Source organism: Carlito syrichta, unplaced genomic scaffold (genome assembly GCF_000164805.1).
Source record: "Carlito syrichta isolate Samal-C Ts95f unplaced genomic scaffold, Tarsius_syrichta-2.0.1 Scaffold288749, whole genome shotgun sequence".
NCBI lineage: Eukaryota > Metazoa > Chordata > Mammalia > Primates > Tarsiidae > Carlito > Carlito syrichta.
In genome coordinates, this window is record NW_007232845.1 from 31,776 (window position 1) to 50,144 (window position 18,369).

Consider the following 18,369-nt stretch of genomic DNA (forward strand, 5'->3'; position numbering starts at 1 on the left):
AGTTGCTATTGGAACTAAATACAGCACTGAAAATTTAAAAAGTGCTATTGAAATTAAGTGCACTATTAAAAACTGAAAAGAGATTTTAGAGATCTCTCATTTTAATCAGTTAATGGAAAGGTTAAAATAAAAGAAAGATGTAATAGTATAACAGTGTCATGGCTAGCTTTACAAATTGTCTCTTTTCTGGTTTAATATATGTGTTTCAGAAATATAGCAGCTGTTTTTCCTAGGTAAATTCTGGTAATAAGAGATGTCATAGGATTGTTTTTAGAGATCTATGGTTAAAAGCTTAAATAAAAGCTAATATCCTAGTTATATATTTTTACAAGGCCTTTCTGCTTTTTCTTTTATTTTGAATCCTACTTTTGGGAATTCAGTAGACTATATTTTGCCTGTGTCTCCATTTGTTTCTGTATGTCCCATCTTTCTCTTGCCACATGTAATATCCACATGACCTAAGATACAAAAGTCTAGGATCTTTAAGAAAAACAGAAATGGCATCATAAACTCCTTTTTGGGAGGGGCCTCTGTTTTCCCTTAATGAATCTCAAGTTGTAAGTGGACAGATTTCTTTCTGGTTTAAAAATCTGTACTGTGCAAGTTTTTCTTGCTTTTAGGAATATCAGGAATACCTTTGCTTTGCATTGAAAATTCGATCTTGCCCTTCTCTTTTGTCACGGCGCCCGAGCTCACGGGCCACTCTCTGTCCCCCCTCTAGCGCCCCCCAGCCACGGCCACCCCTCTCTGCGTTGCGCTGGTCGACATGCTGCGCTGCTGCCTGGTCTGCAAGCGCTGCATGTGGATCCTGTCCCTGCTCCTGCTCAGCGCCACCGCCTTCGACATCATCATGCCGGCCGGCCGTGGCTGGCTGCACTCCAGCGACCACATCCAGACATCCTCGCAGTGGTAGATGCTTCCACAAGGGCGGTGGCAGCGGGTCCTATGACTATGGCTGCCACAGTCTCATGGAGTATGCGTGGGGAAGAGCAGCCGCTGCCGTGCTCTTCTGTGGTTTCATCATCCTGGTCATCTGTTTCATCCTCTCCTTCTTTGCCCTCCGTGAGCCCCAGATGCTTGCTTCCTAAGAGTGGTGGGAGGCCTCCTTGCCCTGGCTGCTGTGTTCCAGATCATCTCCCTGGTAATCTACCCCGTGAAGAACACGCAGACCTTCAACCTTCATGCCAATCCCACTGTCACTTACAACTATAACTGGGCCTGTGGCTTCAGGTGGGCTGCCATGATTATCCTGATCAGCTGTGCCTTATTCTTCTGCTGCCTCCGCAACTACGAAGACGACCTCCTGGGCGACTCCAAGCCCAGACATTTCTACAGCTCCGCCTAATGCGGGGGATGAGAGCAGAGGAAAATCCCCGCTGTCCAGATGAATTTCAGAGGAAGAAACTTGGAACCTGCTTTTCGGCAGTGTTCATATTACTAAATTAGTCAAAAATGCTAAAATGATATATTTCTTAAATAGTGTTACAGTCTCATATTCATCTTTTATGTGTTTTGTGGAGTTAATGCTTGTTTCTTTTCACTAATGACTTGTACTATACCAATATTTTCTTATATCTATCCATAACATTTAATTTATATTTATAAGAGAATATAAGCATGAAACTTACCACCTTATAAAGTAAAAATTAGGACACTTCCAAGATTTAATAATTGGATTAGGTTTTTGTTATTTCTAAATAGAATGAACTGAGTCTATTAAGGGCTAAGAAGAAGAGGGAGATATTGCTAGGTAGACATTGTCAATGATCAAACATTCTAAAATAAATGTAAAAAAAAGTTATCTTTTCAAGTTTTCAACTATTTAAAGAAGCAAAGTAGTTTTCTAAATGTGCATTGTGTGTGAAAACTTCTAATTAATATCCTGAATAATTACTTTTTTGTGAAGCTTCACATTGGCTTGTTATGTCATCTAGGAAAGTATTGCTTCATAGCCAAAACCTGTTGCACTAGTAGATCCTTAAGTAGCAAAATATTTAGATGAAATTTTCTCTTTTAAAGTTCTTTATCGCATTAGGGTATGGGAAAATGCTGTATTCATAGATCTATACTCTTTTGTGTCTATATGTTCAGAACCAGAGTAGACTGGATCGAAAGACAGACTGAGTCTAATTTATCATAACTGAGAGATCTTATTAGGTTGTGAGAGCATTGGGAAGGCCATTGCTATCACCAAAGTAACATTAAGCCTAAGGAGAAGAAATGGCTTGCTTCTGTTTTTCATCTCAGGATTAATTGAGCTCTATTTATATAGACACGACTTCTGATAGATTGCACCTGTAAGCAGAAACCTACATATAGTTAAAAACCTGGTCTTCTTTGGTAAACAGATTTAAAATGTATGATATAAAATATGCAACAGGAGAATTCAGGGATGTAAGTTTCTCTGAATAGCGTATCTATGAATATATCAGATGGATGATTGTTTTTTATCATCTATACTTACAAAATGAAAACCAATTCATTTCATATATCAAATTGCTATTTTGTAAGTTGCAGAATAAGCAATTGAAGTTTCCATTATGAATTTTTCTCAATAAACCGGGTATTATAAAAAAAGGAAAATTTGACCTTAAGATATAGAATAATTAGGTTAAAAATATATATGTATATATAATCTTAGAGATGACTGGCAGTTGTTTACAAAGAATGGTTATTAGTTATTTCCTGGTGTTTAGGGCTTGTCTAAAGTCTTCATGCTTTCTTGATCTCACTCTCCTTCCTTAAAGGGGTTGCTTCACCAGGAAGCCAAAAATATTACTTTCTGGCATATAGCTGGCTAAACCTTTTTGTAAAAGAAACGTGTATCTTTAAGAAAATCTCTGTAAGGTTGTCTGCCTGTTTTAAATTCATACGTTGTAAGAGTATCTGCCTGTTTTATATTCCAAAGTCATACATTTGTTTAAAGTGCTTTTTCCTAACCAAATGGAACATTTACTTAACACTGTTTCTGTTGTTGTTCTGTTTTAGCAAAATTCAGGTCTGATGTTTTAACTCTGTGTTTTAAAATATAAATTCTTTAATGTGTTTTCACTTAAGAATTGTCTCTTTAGAAGTGTAAATTTAAGGTTGCCTAAAGCAACAAAACAGTTAATTGAAAAAGATGAATAACTGAAATGGAAAAGAAGAGCGGTTATAAAACTGGCCAAAAAAAAAAAAATCTTATAGATCTATAAATTCTGCTGTCTGTGGGTCTGTATGCATGTTATATGTATGTAATGTCACACTACCAAAATAGATGAAAAAATTCTATGTAATTGACTTAAAGAAAAGTAAGCACATAACATGTTTTATCAGAAACTCTTAGCTCATGTCTTTCATCTACATGACTTTAGTAATCTTAGTAAGTAAATACAGCTTCAAAGTTGGCAAAATAGATATGCAAATGTCTTCAGAATTTAATTTGGACCTTTTTGTCTCAGTCTATTGATCTATTAGTCAGGTAAAATATAAAACTTTGCTTCTGTAATACTTTTCACACATATGCGGCCTGTAAACTTAAATCTTTAGATTTAAGTCTTCAAGATACAAGGCCTAGCCCAAGGCATTGTTCTTTGTCCTGGACTGTGCATCTAGTACATAATTAGAATTGCTTGCCTCCTGGGTTTTATCACCAAAAATAAGAGTCACTAAGAATTAACATTATAATTGATATATGCAATTAAGGCTGCCAGATGTAAGAAAAGCAATTCTGCATGCAAAAAGTATAAGGAAAATAAGGTGAATTGGCAGAACATCATAAGATAAAACATTATAAGAAGACATGGGAATATGATTTTTGCTAAAGGGGAAGTAATTTGTCTAGTTTAGAGTTTTTTGAGTTTTTTTCAATAGCTATGGAAAGTAATGGTTAAAACTAAATGGTTAGTTTTGGTGTGAATAGGTCATTAAGGTGATTGGGTGGTGGTCTGTTTTACATCATTATTAAGGGAGCAGGTAGCACAGGAACTGTCATTATGGTGATGGGGTCTGTTTGTGTCATATAGTTCATGAAGGGCTGCTTTATGGCTGGAAGAAAAATACTTGGAATAGAAAAGTAATCAGTACCCGAAGGGTTGTATTGTACTAATAGCTACATCTGAGAAGCCAGTTCTGGCTAATGTTCCCTGGCTAATGATTAGAGGGCAAGCTAAGCAATTTGCCAAGAAAGCATGACAGAGCTAAGCAGTGTTGTAATGGCTGCACTTTAACAAAGCTTACTTTATTTTGGTATTTTGTCATTTCAGAAAGATTTCTGTTTATTTTCCAAGTAAATAAACAAACAAAAAATATAGGTGAGAGACAGATCTAGTTGCCCTTATGCTGTTTTTCGAAAGGGAAAGTGAGACAAATTCAGTTGTCCTTATGCTATCTTCCTTAGTTCTTATTGTTTAAGAAAATGAGTCTTTTTTATCAAAGAATGAAAGTCTTTACTTTTTAAAATTTTTCAATGATCATTGTAGCTAAATGAATGGCTTAATTTTAGTCATCTGTGATTCTGTGTTTTGATAGCAAATGCCCTCAGTAATTTTAGAAACTAGGTTCTCTTGAAGACCAAAGCTCACTGTAGCCTTGAGCTGCAGGCTCAAGTGATCCTCCAGCCTCAACTTTCCAAATAGCTGTGACTATAGGTGCGTGCCACCATCTCAGCTAACTTTTAAATTTTTTTCTTTTTTTTTTTTTGTTAGAGACAAGTTCTCGCTATGTTGCTCAGGCTGGTCTCAAATTCCTGTCTTTACATGATTCTCCCACTTTGACCTCCCAGAGTGCTGGGATTATAGGGGTGACACACCACACCTAACCAGATTTATAATATTTAAAATTATTCTTTTAAAACTCTTACTCATCTAGGCTTTCATGACTAGGTTGAGCTAACATCACCACTACCATGTCCTATTTATCCTAGGTTTCATTATCTGTGCTTTCTCACTAGACTAGAACTTTTGTGATGATGACCGCCTTGTTGTTCACATAGCACCTAGAATGGAATCTACCATATAGTTGATGTTCAACCAATAATTATTAAATTAATAAATGAATAATTTTCTAAGTATATACATCATAAAACAGAAACAGGAGACTTACTGATGAATTGCATGAGGAAGGTAGTTGAAAATATTCTGGTACTATTTAACAAGTTGAAGGAAACTGAAGGAGACATTTGTTTTGGGGGGAAATTAAAAATCCAGCTTTGAACGTGCTACTTTTGAGCTGCATCTCAAATAGAAGTTTCAATATAATTTTTATATTTAAAAATGTTTTTAAAAATAATATTTAAATTTTGCAATTATCTTCATTGTGTTGTCATTCAAGGATCACCAGACATTTAAGAAAAGACTCAATCAAGAAAGAAAAAAACAAAAACAATACTAAAACTCACAGAAAAATGGAACACAGAGGAAGAAGTATAGAGGGAGGAGAAAAATAGTTAAAACATGTCTAATTATTTCTTTTCATCAAGTGCCCCTCTTTCTAGTGAAATATTGGGGATGTAGGCAACAATTGGTGGTTTAACAGACTTGCTAATTAATAGGAAGATAAAGGAATATCTTTTAAATGGTATCTGTCAAAGATTTTAGGGGCAACTTTATCAATTGAAATAAGACAGAGAAGAGAAATTGAAGGCTTGGGGACTGAGGACAAAATGTGATAATCATTTTAGGGGGTTAATGAGTGACTTTTTTAGAAAACTACAGGATGAGCCAGGCTCGGTGGCTCAGCCTGTAATCCCGTGCCTTTGGGAGGCTGAGGTGAGTGGATTGCCTGAGCCCGCGGGTTCGAGACCCACCTGGGCAGCGAGACCTCATCTCTACGATAAATCAAAAAAAAAAAATCAGCTGGGCGTGGTAGTGCGTGCCTGTAATTCCGGCTACTTGCACTCCAGTCTGGGCTACAGAGTGAGACTCCAACTCAAAAAAAAAAAAAAAAAAAAAAGAAAAATACAGAATGGACATTGCTCATTTGAGGCTGAAAAGCATAAATTTGCAGGAATGTAAGTTTATCCAATTATGAAATACTCCTGAGTAACACTCAGCTGCTTAGAAACAAACACAGAGTGTTAAGTAGTCAGGTTCATTTAAGTGTGGGATTATTCCATATTTACAAAGGTCAAGAAGTTAGAGTATTGTATGATTCATTTATGTAAAAATTATATTAGGGAAATTTTCAAATAAATCCTGAAATAGGAAAAAAATAGTATGAAGAATTCCACATACCTGAAACCTTGTTTGAAAAAATCATTAACAGAGGCATAATCCATACCACCCAATCTCCACTTGTTTGTTCTCTGCTGGAATATTTCAAAGCAAATCACAGACACAGTTAATTTTATTTGTTAATACTGAAAATATTTTTGTGAGATCAGCAATTTGACCAGTAATACAAACTGAATACAAAAGGAAATGAAGAGAGACCTAATAGAGGGACAGAGAATATAGAGGTGTCAATGAATCAAAAGTCTGTGATGGTTTCATGGCAGCTCTTGAGCAAATAACGTGGAAAAATAAGAGGCAGTGACAGGAGAATTAGATGCTTAATTTGTGATTTTGGAGGTTTGGATTTTTAATAAAAACGAAGAGTTTTTATTAAAGACTCAATCAATAAATTAAGATGAACATTCCCCTCCCTCAAACCATTTCTACTTACCAATTCTCTTCTAATAAAAATAAATAAATCCTTAAAAATTTTGAAATTAGTCCATACATGCTCTAAATAGTTTAAACAATGCAGAAAGGTATAAAATAAAGTATAAATATTTCATTTATTCTGATACCCAATGCCACTACTCACAAGTCCTCTGCTAATAGTTTTTGGTGCTTTCTTCTAGAAACTTTGTGCATGCATATATATACACACAAATATATGTATATTCCATAAAAAATACAAGTGAAATAAAAAAGCTTTTTGGTTTTTGCACTTAATGATATATTGGAAATCATCTCATCTCAAGCTACATGCATTTATCTCATTTTTTAAAAATGTTAGCATAATTCTCATTTCAGATATTCAAGTTCCCTCATTAATAGACAATACTGTGATGAAGATCCTCTTGCATATATCTATATCTATCTAGCCATACCTATAGAAAAAATTCATAGACAGTGATTTTTAGGTTCAAAGATGTTTTGTGCACTGATAATTTTGATTGATAGTCCCAAATTATTTAGATTATGTCTTTGGTGACAAAGTGCATTCCCAGCTGCATGTGAAGGGGGAAAGAGACAAATTGTCAGAACTCAAGTTTCAGAACCTTCTTTTATTTTGGTGGCTATATTAACCCAGCTACATATCAGAATCACCTGGAGGACTTGTAAGATTGTCTAAGTTCCACCATTAGAAATTTTGACTTAATGGATCTGAAGTTAGACCTGGACATTGGTATTTTCGAAAATCAACCATAGAGATTCTAATGTGTAGGCAGTGCCTAGAATCACTGCTTTAGATAAAGCAAGGAGAGGTAGAAATAGAGGGTTCAGGTAAAGAATATGACAAACACACTAAGATTGTGCCCATGAAGCCAAAGGGAAGTAAAGATCAAACTCTTATACAAAAAGCCACCTCAGGGTCAGATCAGGGTTGGGGAAAAAAAGAGGAAAGAAAGAGAGAGGTCTAGGTGAGGAAATGGTAGAGCTGGTTAGGCCAGGTCCTATGGACGCTAGTCACAGGGTCTAGTCTTTTGGATAAAGATGAACACGAGGCCGAAGTTGCTTCCAGGCTCTTCTCAGCCCAGGGTTGTCCTGAATCAGTAGAGCTGAGTGGCCTGCAGGGTAGGCAGCCATTATGATTTTGCACAAAATATCCCAGAAACTGTAGACAGCAAAGATGTTGGAGAAATAGATAAATAGAGAACTGCATTAAAAATGTAGAGACGAAGAAAGTAGCTGATGGCTTTGATGGCCCCCATGTGAGCTTCCATGCTGGGATCACTGGAGCCCGTGGCATTGCTTTCCATATGTAGGATGTGTTTCTTGAGGGATAGTATCAGCAGGGTGGCTGCCAGGATGAACATGATCAGAGGAATGACAATCCCCAGGTTATAGAAAATAGCCAGGTTGACCACATTAGTCTCAGAGAAGTATTTTTTTCTTAGTGAAGTTGGAGGAGGGAACAGGGGAGGAATCGTTACAGTACAGAGTGTAGATGTCTATGCAGGAGAGCAGGCTGTGGCTGAGGGAAATCAACACTGATAGCCACAGAAGACAGGGCATCAATTCAGAAATTCTCCACCTCAACTTGAGGAAAAGGGGTAGGAGAAATTGGCAATCTTCACAAAGTAGAAGAAACTGAGCCAGGCAGCAAACCACAGGCTACACAAATTTAAGAACATGAAAATTATTTTAAATGCATCATATAAAGCCTCTTTATTATAAAAATTTAGGGTTGTTGTGCTGAATGTAATTTCTACCACCACGAAGCTTTGGAGAGCTATTCTGGATACACTCAGGAAAAACAGGATCCTGTCACTTGTGGAAACTGAATTATTCCAAACCCATTCAGCTGCATTTATAGCCGTGATGAATCCGTTTGCAACAAAACCAATGATGAATTCAGTACCTGTAACTATTAAAATTAAGGCAATGAGAAATGGTGACAATTCATTTTCTGAGGGATTGCAGATTTCAGTCATCCTGAGTTGTTGCTCCTCTTTGGTGTCTGGAGGAAAATGTCTCCTGGCATTTGATGGTCAGACCCTTGATGACTCCCACTCTTCATTTCATAGGAGGAAGCAATTGATGCATCATTTCCAAATTCTCTCCATTTGTTTGTCTCAGAATTGTTGGCTCTAAATCTGAAGATGCAAATGATGGAGGGATTTGGTTTCTAATCCTCTCCCTATTTTGGTCTTTTTGGTGTTAGTTTAGTTAGGGGACCCAGGGAAATACTTGAGCAGACTCTCCTTTATAAGCTACTAACATAGTATTTAGGGTCGTGTTCTTTGGTAGTTTCAGTTAATGTGAACATTGACCCACCGAATCACCATTTAACTTAGTTTCACTTGTGAACTCAGAAAATGATAGAAAATAATAACTGCTATATACACAAACACACATATATATTTCTAATTTTATTCTATGCAATGTTCAGACAACTTATATATACATTACCATATTTAAGTCTCACAATAACCTTATGAGACGTACTTTTATTTTTTTATTTTTTTGAGTTGGAGTCTCACTCTGTCGCCCAGACTGGAGTGCAGTGGCCACTCCCGGCCACCACAGCCTCGACCTGCTGGGCTCTGGTGATACTTCCACCTCAGCCTTCCGAGTAGCTGGAACTACAGGCATGCGCCACAACGCCCGGCTGATTTTTTTTTTGATTTATTGTAGAGATGAGGTCTCGCTGCCCAGGCGGGTCTCGAACCCGCGGGCTCAGGCAATCCACTCACCTCAGCCTCCCAAAGGCGCGGGATTACAGGCTGAGCCACCAAGCCCGGCTCGAGACGTACTTTTATTATCTCCATTTCATGCATGAGAAAACTGAGGTAGATGGTAGTCATTAACTTGGCCAAGGTCACACAGCTAGAAAGTGGCCTCAGAGGCTATGTTCTTACTTATTATGTTATGCTGCCTAGACCTATGGATTCTTTTGCTTGCCAAAGACTAAATGCAGGTTTGAATTGACTGTAACAATTTTTTCCGGATAGGCTTTCATGATATCCTTACCATAATAAAACCAAAAGACACTAATTTTTAAGAAATAAGATCTTGCAAAATAAATTACTTGAGAAGTACTAAGTTTAATTAGGCATAAATGATCACACACACACTCACTCACACACACTTACCTTTTATTTTAAACAAAACACCAGGAAAATAAGCATGGAAGGAAAAGTGACCCAGTTTCTTATGGGGTAAGCTAACCGATTTTAGAGTAAAAACAATGCCACAATCCATCGAATTTTAGAATATTAAAACAATAGAAGATTACCCCCCAAAAGAATCACTTTTATTTTGGGAAAGTGAAGTTGTTTCTGATTTTAAAATGTAAGCATAGAACACACAATGATAAAATAGTCTTTTTATTTCAGAGAAAATTAACTTTTGTGAATGTATATAACTGTAAAATAATGGTAATGGAATAATTCTGTGCTGAGAAGGTTAGTAAGTGAGATGTCTCAGAAAATCTTAATAACCTTTGATTTTTCTTAAAGCTTTTTTTAAACAAGGCAAAAAGTTATAAAGTTTTTTAGGGGGGCTTGATTAACTATTTTAAACAAGTTGTAGTAAATTTTACCATCTCATTTAAAAATCCCTATTCCCGAGCTCTAAGTATTTCCCTTGAACACAGTGTAGTAGACCATGGCTATTTTCTTGTTGTTTCCACCCATTTGTACAAGTAGGCATGGAGTATCTCAATTCCTCTGGCTTTAAAAAGGCTTTCTCTTATCACTGGTTTCCCCCCTCTCTGCTGATCCAGGCTCCCAAGACTGTGAGGGGAAATGGGACATGATCCCTTAAGAGGCTGATATCTTTCTCCTCATTTTTATTTTGTTCATCACCGTATTCCACTCCTAGGTCAATGGCTGACACCAGAGGGCAGTACATAGATACTTGCTGGATTAATGAATGACCTTACTGAAGACCTTCAGCTCAGAGAAGCTTTTTATAATGAGAGGCATGAGTAAAAATGGCAGTTCTGTCTTCCCTCAAATTTGAATTTCTGCAAATCCTATGCCTAAATTGAGTGTGGGAAAATAAACAGCAAGCCGGAATGAAAACACAAGCAGACTGTGGAAAACATCTGTGCAAGAAACACTGGTGGGTGACAGAGATGACAGAGGAAGGGATGCAGAAACAGAGTAACAGGATGAGGCAGACCTCTGGATGGGGTCTGGGCTTCACAGTGTGGGGTGCTGCAGAGGCAGGAGGAAGAAGCAGGGACCATGGACATCAACAAAGGCATTTCAGAAGAGGCTCTGCTTATTCACAAAGTTTCTTCCTGCAATGGATAGAGGATTATTTTTGACAGAAATTCTCAGGGACAGTCTGAGGTGGATGAAATAACCATTCTAGGTGAAGAGATGATCTTCTTAAAGTAAAACAGTTGGACCAATTCCTAAATTGCACATCTAACTTTTAAAGTACATTTTGAATATATTCAAGTGTATTTCTAACCAAGAAAAGCTCACGAAGAAAACGAATCCATTACAGATGTAGGAACTAGTTTTTTAAAGTCCAGTTTGTTTGATTATATTTTTAACTTATTATTCTGAAATAATTTTTAACATAGAGATGAGTTATAAAAATAGCACAGAGAATTCCCATTAGCTTTTCACCCAACTTCTCCTAATGCTATCATCTTACATTAACTATGGTACAATGATCATAGCTAAGAAATTAGCATTGTTACAATACTGTTGGCTGACCATCTGGCTTTATTTGTACGTTTTCAGTTTTTTCATTAATGTCCTTTTTCTATCTCAAGATCCATTTCAGGATACCATGTCATATTTTATCATAACTTTCCTTCATCACCTCCAGTCTTTAACAGATTCCTAAAAAGTTTTACAGTCCTGCTCAGGTATTTTGTAGAGTATTCCTTGGTTTGGGGTTGTCATATGTTTTCTCATAATTAGACTTGTGTTATGGATTTGGGTGAAGGGTGTCACAAAGATGATGTGCCCTCTCATCGCAGGGACACATGATGTCAATATCTTATTACTAGTGATGTTAACATGATCACTTAGTTGAGATAGCGTTTGCCAAGTGTCTTCACCATCAAGTTACTCTTTTTTTCTCTTCATACTCTATTAGAAGTGAGTCATAAGTTTGGCTCACACTCAAAAGGAGGTGAATTAAGCAGGAAAAAATTGCAAAAAAATTGTGGTATATTTTAAAACCACCACAGTAATATTCTGGAAGGGATGCTTTGAAGCTATACAAATACCTTGCTTTTCCTCAAACTCTGTTCACTGATTTAAGTATTAGCAGTGAATGTTGCCTGCAACAATTATATTACTATGGTGTTTTTCTTTAAGAAAGAATTGTTTCTTCTGTACCATTTTTGTATTTATTTGTTTATTTATAAAGCAGGATTTATTGAGAGGGCAGAAAAGCTCCCACACGGGGAGGGAAACTGAATGCCCTGAACCATTTATTTAATCAAACATTTATTTGTGTTAGTATATACTCATGGATTTATTTTTTATAATTTATTCTTTCTGTCACACTCCAATACGACTGTTTTTTTTTCTCAAATTATTCAAGCTTTTGACAGTTGAGAACACTTTTATCTCTTGTATCTTTTAGACATGCCTCCTTTTTTTTCCTTAAGCACTTTCTTACTTTCTGACATCGTGGACTGTTCCAGACTTATATTATTTTATGCTCCAACCATAAAATTAGCTATTTATCTAAGAAGTCTTGATTCTTTTATTGGAGACTGGTATTTCAAAATCAATATCTGCGCATTTAAATTTACAAAAAAAACTGCCTATCTATTTTCCAGAGAGGTACTATTTTTCATTGCCACTAGCAATACATGAGCGTATTAGTTGCACTACATTTTACCAGCACTTGGTATAATCAATACATTAAAAAAATTTTAGTTATTAAAAATCCTGTAGTAACATTTCATTGTGATTTTAACTTGCATTTATTTAGTGACTAGTGATGTTGAGCATCTGTTCATATGCTTGTTGGCCATCAGTATGCCTTATTTGTTTATTCAGAATTTTGCTTCTTTAAAGGAAAAATGAGTTGTTTGCTTATTGTTAAGTTTAAAATTTTTTCTATATTCTATTTACAAGTTCTTCATTTTTATTTTTATTTTTTATTTTGTAGTTCTCATCAAGTTGTCCAGGCTGATCTCAAATCTCTAGGGTCAGGCAAACCTCTTGCCTCCACCTCCCAAAGTGCTGAGATTACAGGCGTGAACCACGGTGCCCAGATATTTACATTTTAAAATCAGATTTTAAGAATATTTTTAGTATTTTTAAGTATGTCTCATACATAGCATAGCTTTTCATTTTTTTTCAGTCTGAAATCTTTCTCCTTTTAATAATAAAATTAATATTTATTAATAAAAGACATATCTTAGTTCTGCCATTTACTCAGTAAGTATTTATTAAGTGTCTATGCTAGGGTCACACTCTCCCAGCGGGGCCTCCTGAATGTCAGGTCAGGCCCACTGAGGGTTTGGGTGTCTGGGGTGTGATCTGGTGCTGCATGAAAGATGCAAAGAATTGCACAGACATTAGATTATCAAATATAGCTTATTTAAAAGTAAACTAGAGGGAGGGAGGGAGAAAGAGAGAGAGAGAGAGAGAAAGAGAGAGAGAGAGAGAGAGAGAGAGAGAGAGAGAGAGAGAGAGAGAGAGAATTCACCTCTCCAAGGTAGGGGAGGGGAACCAAAGCCAGGAAGCATGGCACAGTCATAGCTCAAAGAGCACATGGCCACACCAGAGTCTAGCAAGGCAATGGCCCTATTTACAAGTCCTTTATCGGCTAGTGCTTTGCAAATATTTTCTCCCAATACATGGCTTGTCTTTTTGTTCTCTATACATTGTTTTTCACAGCATGAAAATTTCACGTTTTGTTAAAATTCAGTTTATCAATTTTTCCTCTATGGATTGTGCTTTTAGTATTAGGTCAAAAAAAAATATTATTTGCCAGACCCAAGGCCACAAAGAATTCATGATTTTAACTTTTTAATTTAGGTCAATGATTTATTTAGAGTTAGTTTTTGTATAAAGTATGAGAAATGTATTGAGCTTAGTGGGTTTTATTTATTTTTTTATTTTTGATATATGGATATCCAATTATTCTAGTAACTTTTGTTGTGAAAAGTATCCTTTCTCTAATGAATTGACTTGGTACCCTTGTCAACTTGTTGACTATAGTCGTGTGGGTCTATTTCTCAACTGTCTCTTCTTGTCTCTTCTATTCTACTTCTCTCTGTGTCTTTCCTTTTGTGAATAGCATGCTGTTGAACTATTGTAACTTTATAATAAATCTTGAAGTCAGATAGTGTTAAATCTACAACTTTATTTATAATTTTCAGAGTTGTTTTGCTGCAAGTGGAGGATCTAAAAAAAAAAGGGAGCAGTAATTTTGATTAATATTAAGATTGCCTGTTTTTCTTGAATTTTCTTTATCATGTGTCTAGTTGGGACTTTTATTATCATTATTTTAAAATTCATCTTATTTGCATTCAGAAGGGGAATCTAGATATGGTATTATATATACATATATTTTAAAACTGGGAAACTTTCAGCAATTGTACTTTTAAATACTGCTTCTCAGACTTTTGTTTCATTCCCTTCACTTGGAATTACTATTAGACTCGATTTCTCTTAGTTGTTATTTCAAGTTCATTGAAATTATTCATAGGAGTCTCTTTTATCTTTTTCAATAACTGCAGCATCAGTTGTAATGTTTCATCTTTCATTTCCAATTTGTTTATTTGAGTCTTCTCTCTTTATTTCTTAGTTAGTTTAGATAAAGGTATTTGACCAAAGTGAGAGGTCACACTCTACTGAGCGATACTAATAAAATGCACCTTCTGCAGATGTACATCAGTGTCATCCTTGGGCTTTTTTTAAGTAACAAGTAATTTTTGAATTAAATGCTGATGCTTTTGCTCCAAATTTGTGTCTAGGATTCTTAAGTCATGGATTTCACCTTTAATATTTTGTTTCTCATTTCATATTCCAAAGGTAACTATACAATTTATCATGCACATGAGATACTTTTAGGAATGAAAAGGGTGCTACAATGATTAAAATTATATAATTATTTGAAATACACATTTATAGGCTAAATTTTTAAATTACTTGCTGTTAGATTGATAAAATAGCCTTATTCTGAAAGAATTTTACAAAATCTACAAACACGTATTTTTTGTCTCTAAAAATAAATAAAAAGTGCTTCTTTGTATTTGATAAGCTTTTATTGGTTAACTGAAAATCAAAAATAAACAATTTTCCTGTAATAATAGATATTAATATATTTTAATGAGCTTTTAGTCATATTTATTTCTAATATCTTAGAACTGATATTTTTCTGAATAATGTATATTAAAAATATCTCTTTTGATCTTTTTTATCTTTATAAAATTGCCTGCAATATTCCTTCAAGTTGTATTTTATGTTTAATACAGGTGAAATTGTTGACACCTCAATTGACTATTGAGAAAAATAGTCTTTCTAGGTGTTACATGCTAAGCAAATGCTGCCATATAGAGGGTATTCTCAATTCTAACTTTTTTTGGTGTTGGATTATATAACTATTTTAGCTTTCATTCAGAAAAACTTTAAGATATTTTATAAGTCAAAAATCATCAAATAAATTTTCTCGATGATTCTTTTAGCTGTTTTCCCAAATTTAAATCCTGCAAAATGTTAGTCTTCAACTTTATGTCATCGTAGTACAGAATACATATTTATCCAATAAAAATAATAACTCCATCAAAATATTATTTCCAGAAGATGAGAAATTTTAGAATAATTTTTAAGGTTTGGAATGAAATCTTCTACACTACAAAGTACTTATGGATTAATTTGTTTCAAGGTGAGATTCATCATACACTTTAGTAAGTCAGTTACTCTAACTATATAAAAAAATTTACGCCGGGCTCCGTGGCTCAGCCTGTAATCCCGCGCCTTTGGGAGGCTGAGGTGAGTGGATTGCCTGAGCCTGCGGGTTCGAGACCCGCCTGGGCAGCGAGACCTCATCTCTACAATAAATCAAAAAATCAGCCGGGCATGGTAGCGCATGCCCATAATTCCGGCTGCTTGGAAGGCTGAGGCGGAAGGAACGCCGGAGCCCAGCAGGTCGAGGCTGCGGTGGCCGGGAGTGGCCACTGCACTCCAGTCTGGGCGACAGAGTGAGACTCCAACTCAAAAAAAAAAAAAAAATTACAAAGCTTATTATTACATCTTCTATTTTTATTGGTAAAATATCTCAGATTGTTTGAATGCTGTTTTGAACTATGTTTGTACCACAAAAAATTTTAATTGGTTTCCGTTTCATAGACTTCTTAATTTAGTATGACATAAGTTTTTACTGTGACATTATGCTTTACTAATGTTTGTATTCATTATTATTAGCAGCAAAACAAATAATTTTTATCTTCAATGTTTCCTTTTTAAATGAATTTCAATAACACATACCAGAATGTAGCTATTTCATTTTCAATAGAAAGAACCCAAAGATTTTATTTTTACTTCAAAAATTGGATGAACACAAACCATTATTTGAATTAACTTTTTTTTTTTTTTAATTTGAAAGCTTCGGGTGATACTGCTATAAAACTGACATGATGCAATGGGGATTTTTTTCTTCTACTAAAGAATCCAACACATTAATAGCTTTCAATTCCTTTTTTGCACATGCACACACATCAAAAAACCTTTGAATCTGAAAATGTAAAATTTGGAATTTTACTTCTTCCTTTGCCATTTAGATGGCCTTTATTTTTTGCCTAATTGCTTTGGATAGGACTTCCAGTACTATGTGATTTTTGTCCTTCGTTCTGTTAATGTAGTCTGTTACATAATTGATTTGCATATCTTGAATCATTCTTGCATTTCAGGGATAAATTCAACTTCATCGTGATGTAAGATCCTTTTAATATGCTATTGAATTCCTCTGTAGAATTTTGTTGAGGATTTTTAATCAACTTTTGTAGGAATATTAACCTGTAGGTTTTTTTTTTTCTTGTAGTGTCTTCATCGGCTTTCATATCAAGGTAATGCTGGCTTCATAAAATAAGTTTGGAAGTATTCCTTCTGCATCAATTTTTTGGAAGAGTTTATAAAGGACTGAAATTAATTCTTCTTTAAATGTTTGGCAGAATTCTCTAGTGAAGCCATCTGGTCCTGGTATTTTCTTTGTTGGAAGGCTTTTGATTAATAATTCAGTCTCCTTATTCATTATTGGTGTATTCAAATTTTCTATTTTTTGTGATTTAGTTTTGGTAGGTTATATGTTTCTAGGAATTTATTTTTTTCTAGGTTGTCTAATTAATTAGTGTTTAATTGTTCATAGGAAACAAATCACCTGTTATCTTTTTCATTTCTGGTGCATCAGTTGTAATGTTTCATCTTTCGTTTCCCATTTTATTTATTTCAGTCTTCTCTTTTTATCTTTTAGTTAGTCTAAATAAAGGTATTTGACCAAAATGAAAGATTACATACTACTGAGAGATATGAATAAAATATACCTTCTTCAAATGTACATTAATGTCATCCTTAGGCATAGTCTTTTTAAAGTAACAACTAATTTTGAAGTAGCTGTTGATTCTCCTGTAAGAAATTTGTGCCTAGGGTTCTCAAGTGGTCAATGGTATTATTATAACTACCGTGATGGGTGGTCAATGGCAACAAACATATTGTGCATGTTACATGTTTATCATCTACTTCCTTGAGAAATGACAATTCAGTAATTTTTTATTATCACATATTTTGTTTTATAGGGCTTATTATACCAACAAGCAGATTGAAAAAAAAGTCAAATAATAAAATAAATAAGTAGTCATGGATTTAAATCGCTAAAAACAGCAAAATGTCATCACAGGAACATTCAGACCTTTCTCTATATGCTCTAAGACAGGACTGCTCAACCTCTATTTCCTATAGACTTCTCATGTTCAACTAAGCTGTAATGTCTTATTTTTCCACTGTTTTCATCAGCTAGTGACCAGGAGGCTTCATGCAGTTCTCAGGACACAACAGGAGTCATGGCATAGCTGGTGGGTAGAGCTGACGAGGGCAGCAACATTGTTTACTTTCCCACTATCCTCCAAGGTTGGAAAGAGATAGCTGTCCTTAGTCACTCACCTTAGGAGTGCACTTTATTTTTGCAGTATGTTCTCTGGATACTGACCTTTAAAAGGAAGTAATAGTCCTTCTATTTCTGGAAATTGTAGGGAAAAGCCAGCTGAGTCTTTAGGAAAGCATCCCATATATTACTTGAGATGACCTTGTGCAAAGTAAAAGTACCAAACCCATCCTGGCATATTTTAATGTAACAGGTTAAAAAATATGGGACAAGTGCTAAATCTAGTCAGGATGCTGAAGCAAAAGTCATAAACTGATATGCTTATGGGACATTTCTTTAGTTCTAGATAAATTCTTTAGCGATGTATTCTACTTTACAATGTATTCTTTACTGGGATCATTTCACAGTTCACTGTTTTTATTTGTTTCTTTAAAAACTTCAGTGAATGTACAGAGGGTGCCAAAAATGTATGCATATTTTATGAAAGGAAAAAAACTGTATTAAAATTATAATGCTCAATATATACTGATAACAAGCGATGAATACATGTCACTTTTGACTTCTGCAATTACAAAAGGTCCTCAAAGTGGTTGACATCAGCGTTCAGACACTTCTGATTACAGCAGACTAAAAGTAATACATGGATAGC

At 35.1% G+C, this 18,369-nt stretch overlaps 1 protein-coding gene and 1 pseudogene across 1 annotated transcript; one reads left to right on the forward strand and one right to left on the reverse strand.

The window, feature by feature from the left end:
• Positions 1 to 766: 766 nt before the first annotated feature.
• LOC103255937 lies at positions 767 to 1,345 on the forward strand (annotated as a pseudogene).
• A 6,306-nt stretch (positions 1,346 to 7,651) lies between these two features.
• Positions 7,652 to 8,666, reverse strand: TAS2R39 (taste 2 receptor member 39; the record flags this gene model as incomplete). Its single annotated transcript, XM_008053844.2, is given in 5 exon segments — positions 7,652 to 7,705; positions 7,707 to 7,843; positions 7,846 to 8,080; positions 8,082 to 8,239; positions 8,242 to 8,666. Coding segments are annotated over 5 exon segments (1,009 nt in total), but the record flags the coding sequence as incomplete, so codon positions are not given.
• Positions 8,667 to 18,369: the final 9,703 nt, after the last annotated feature.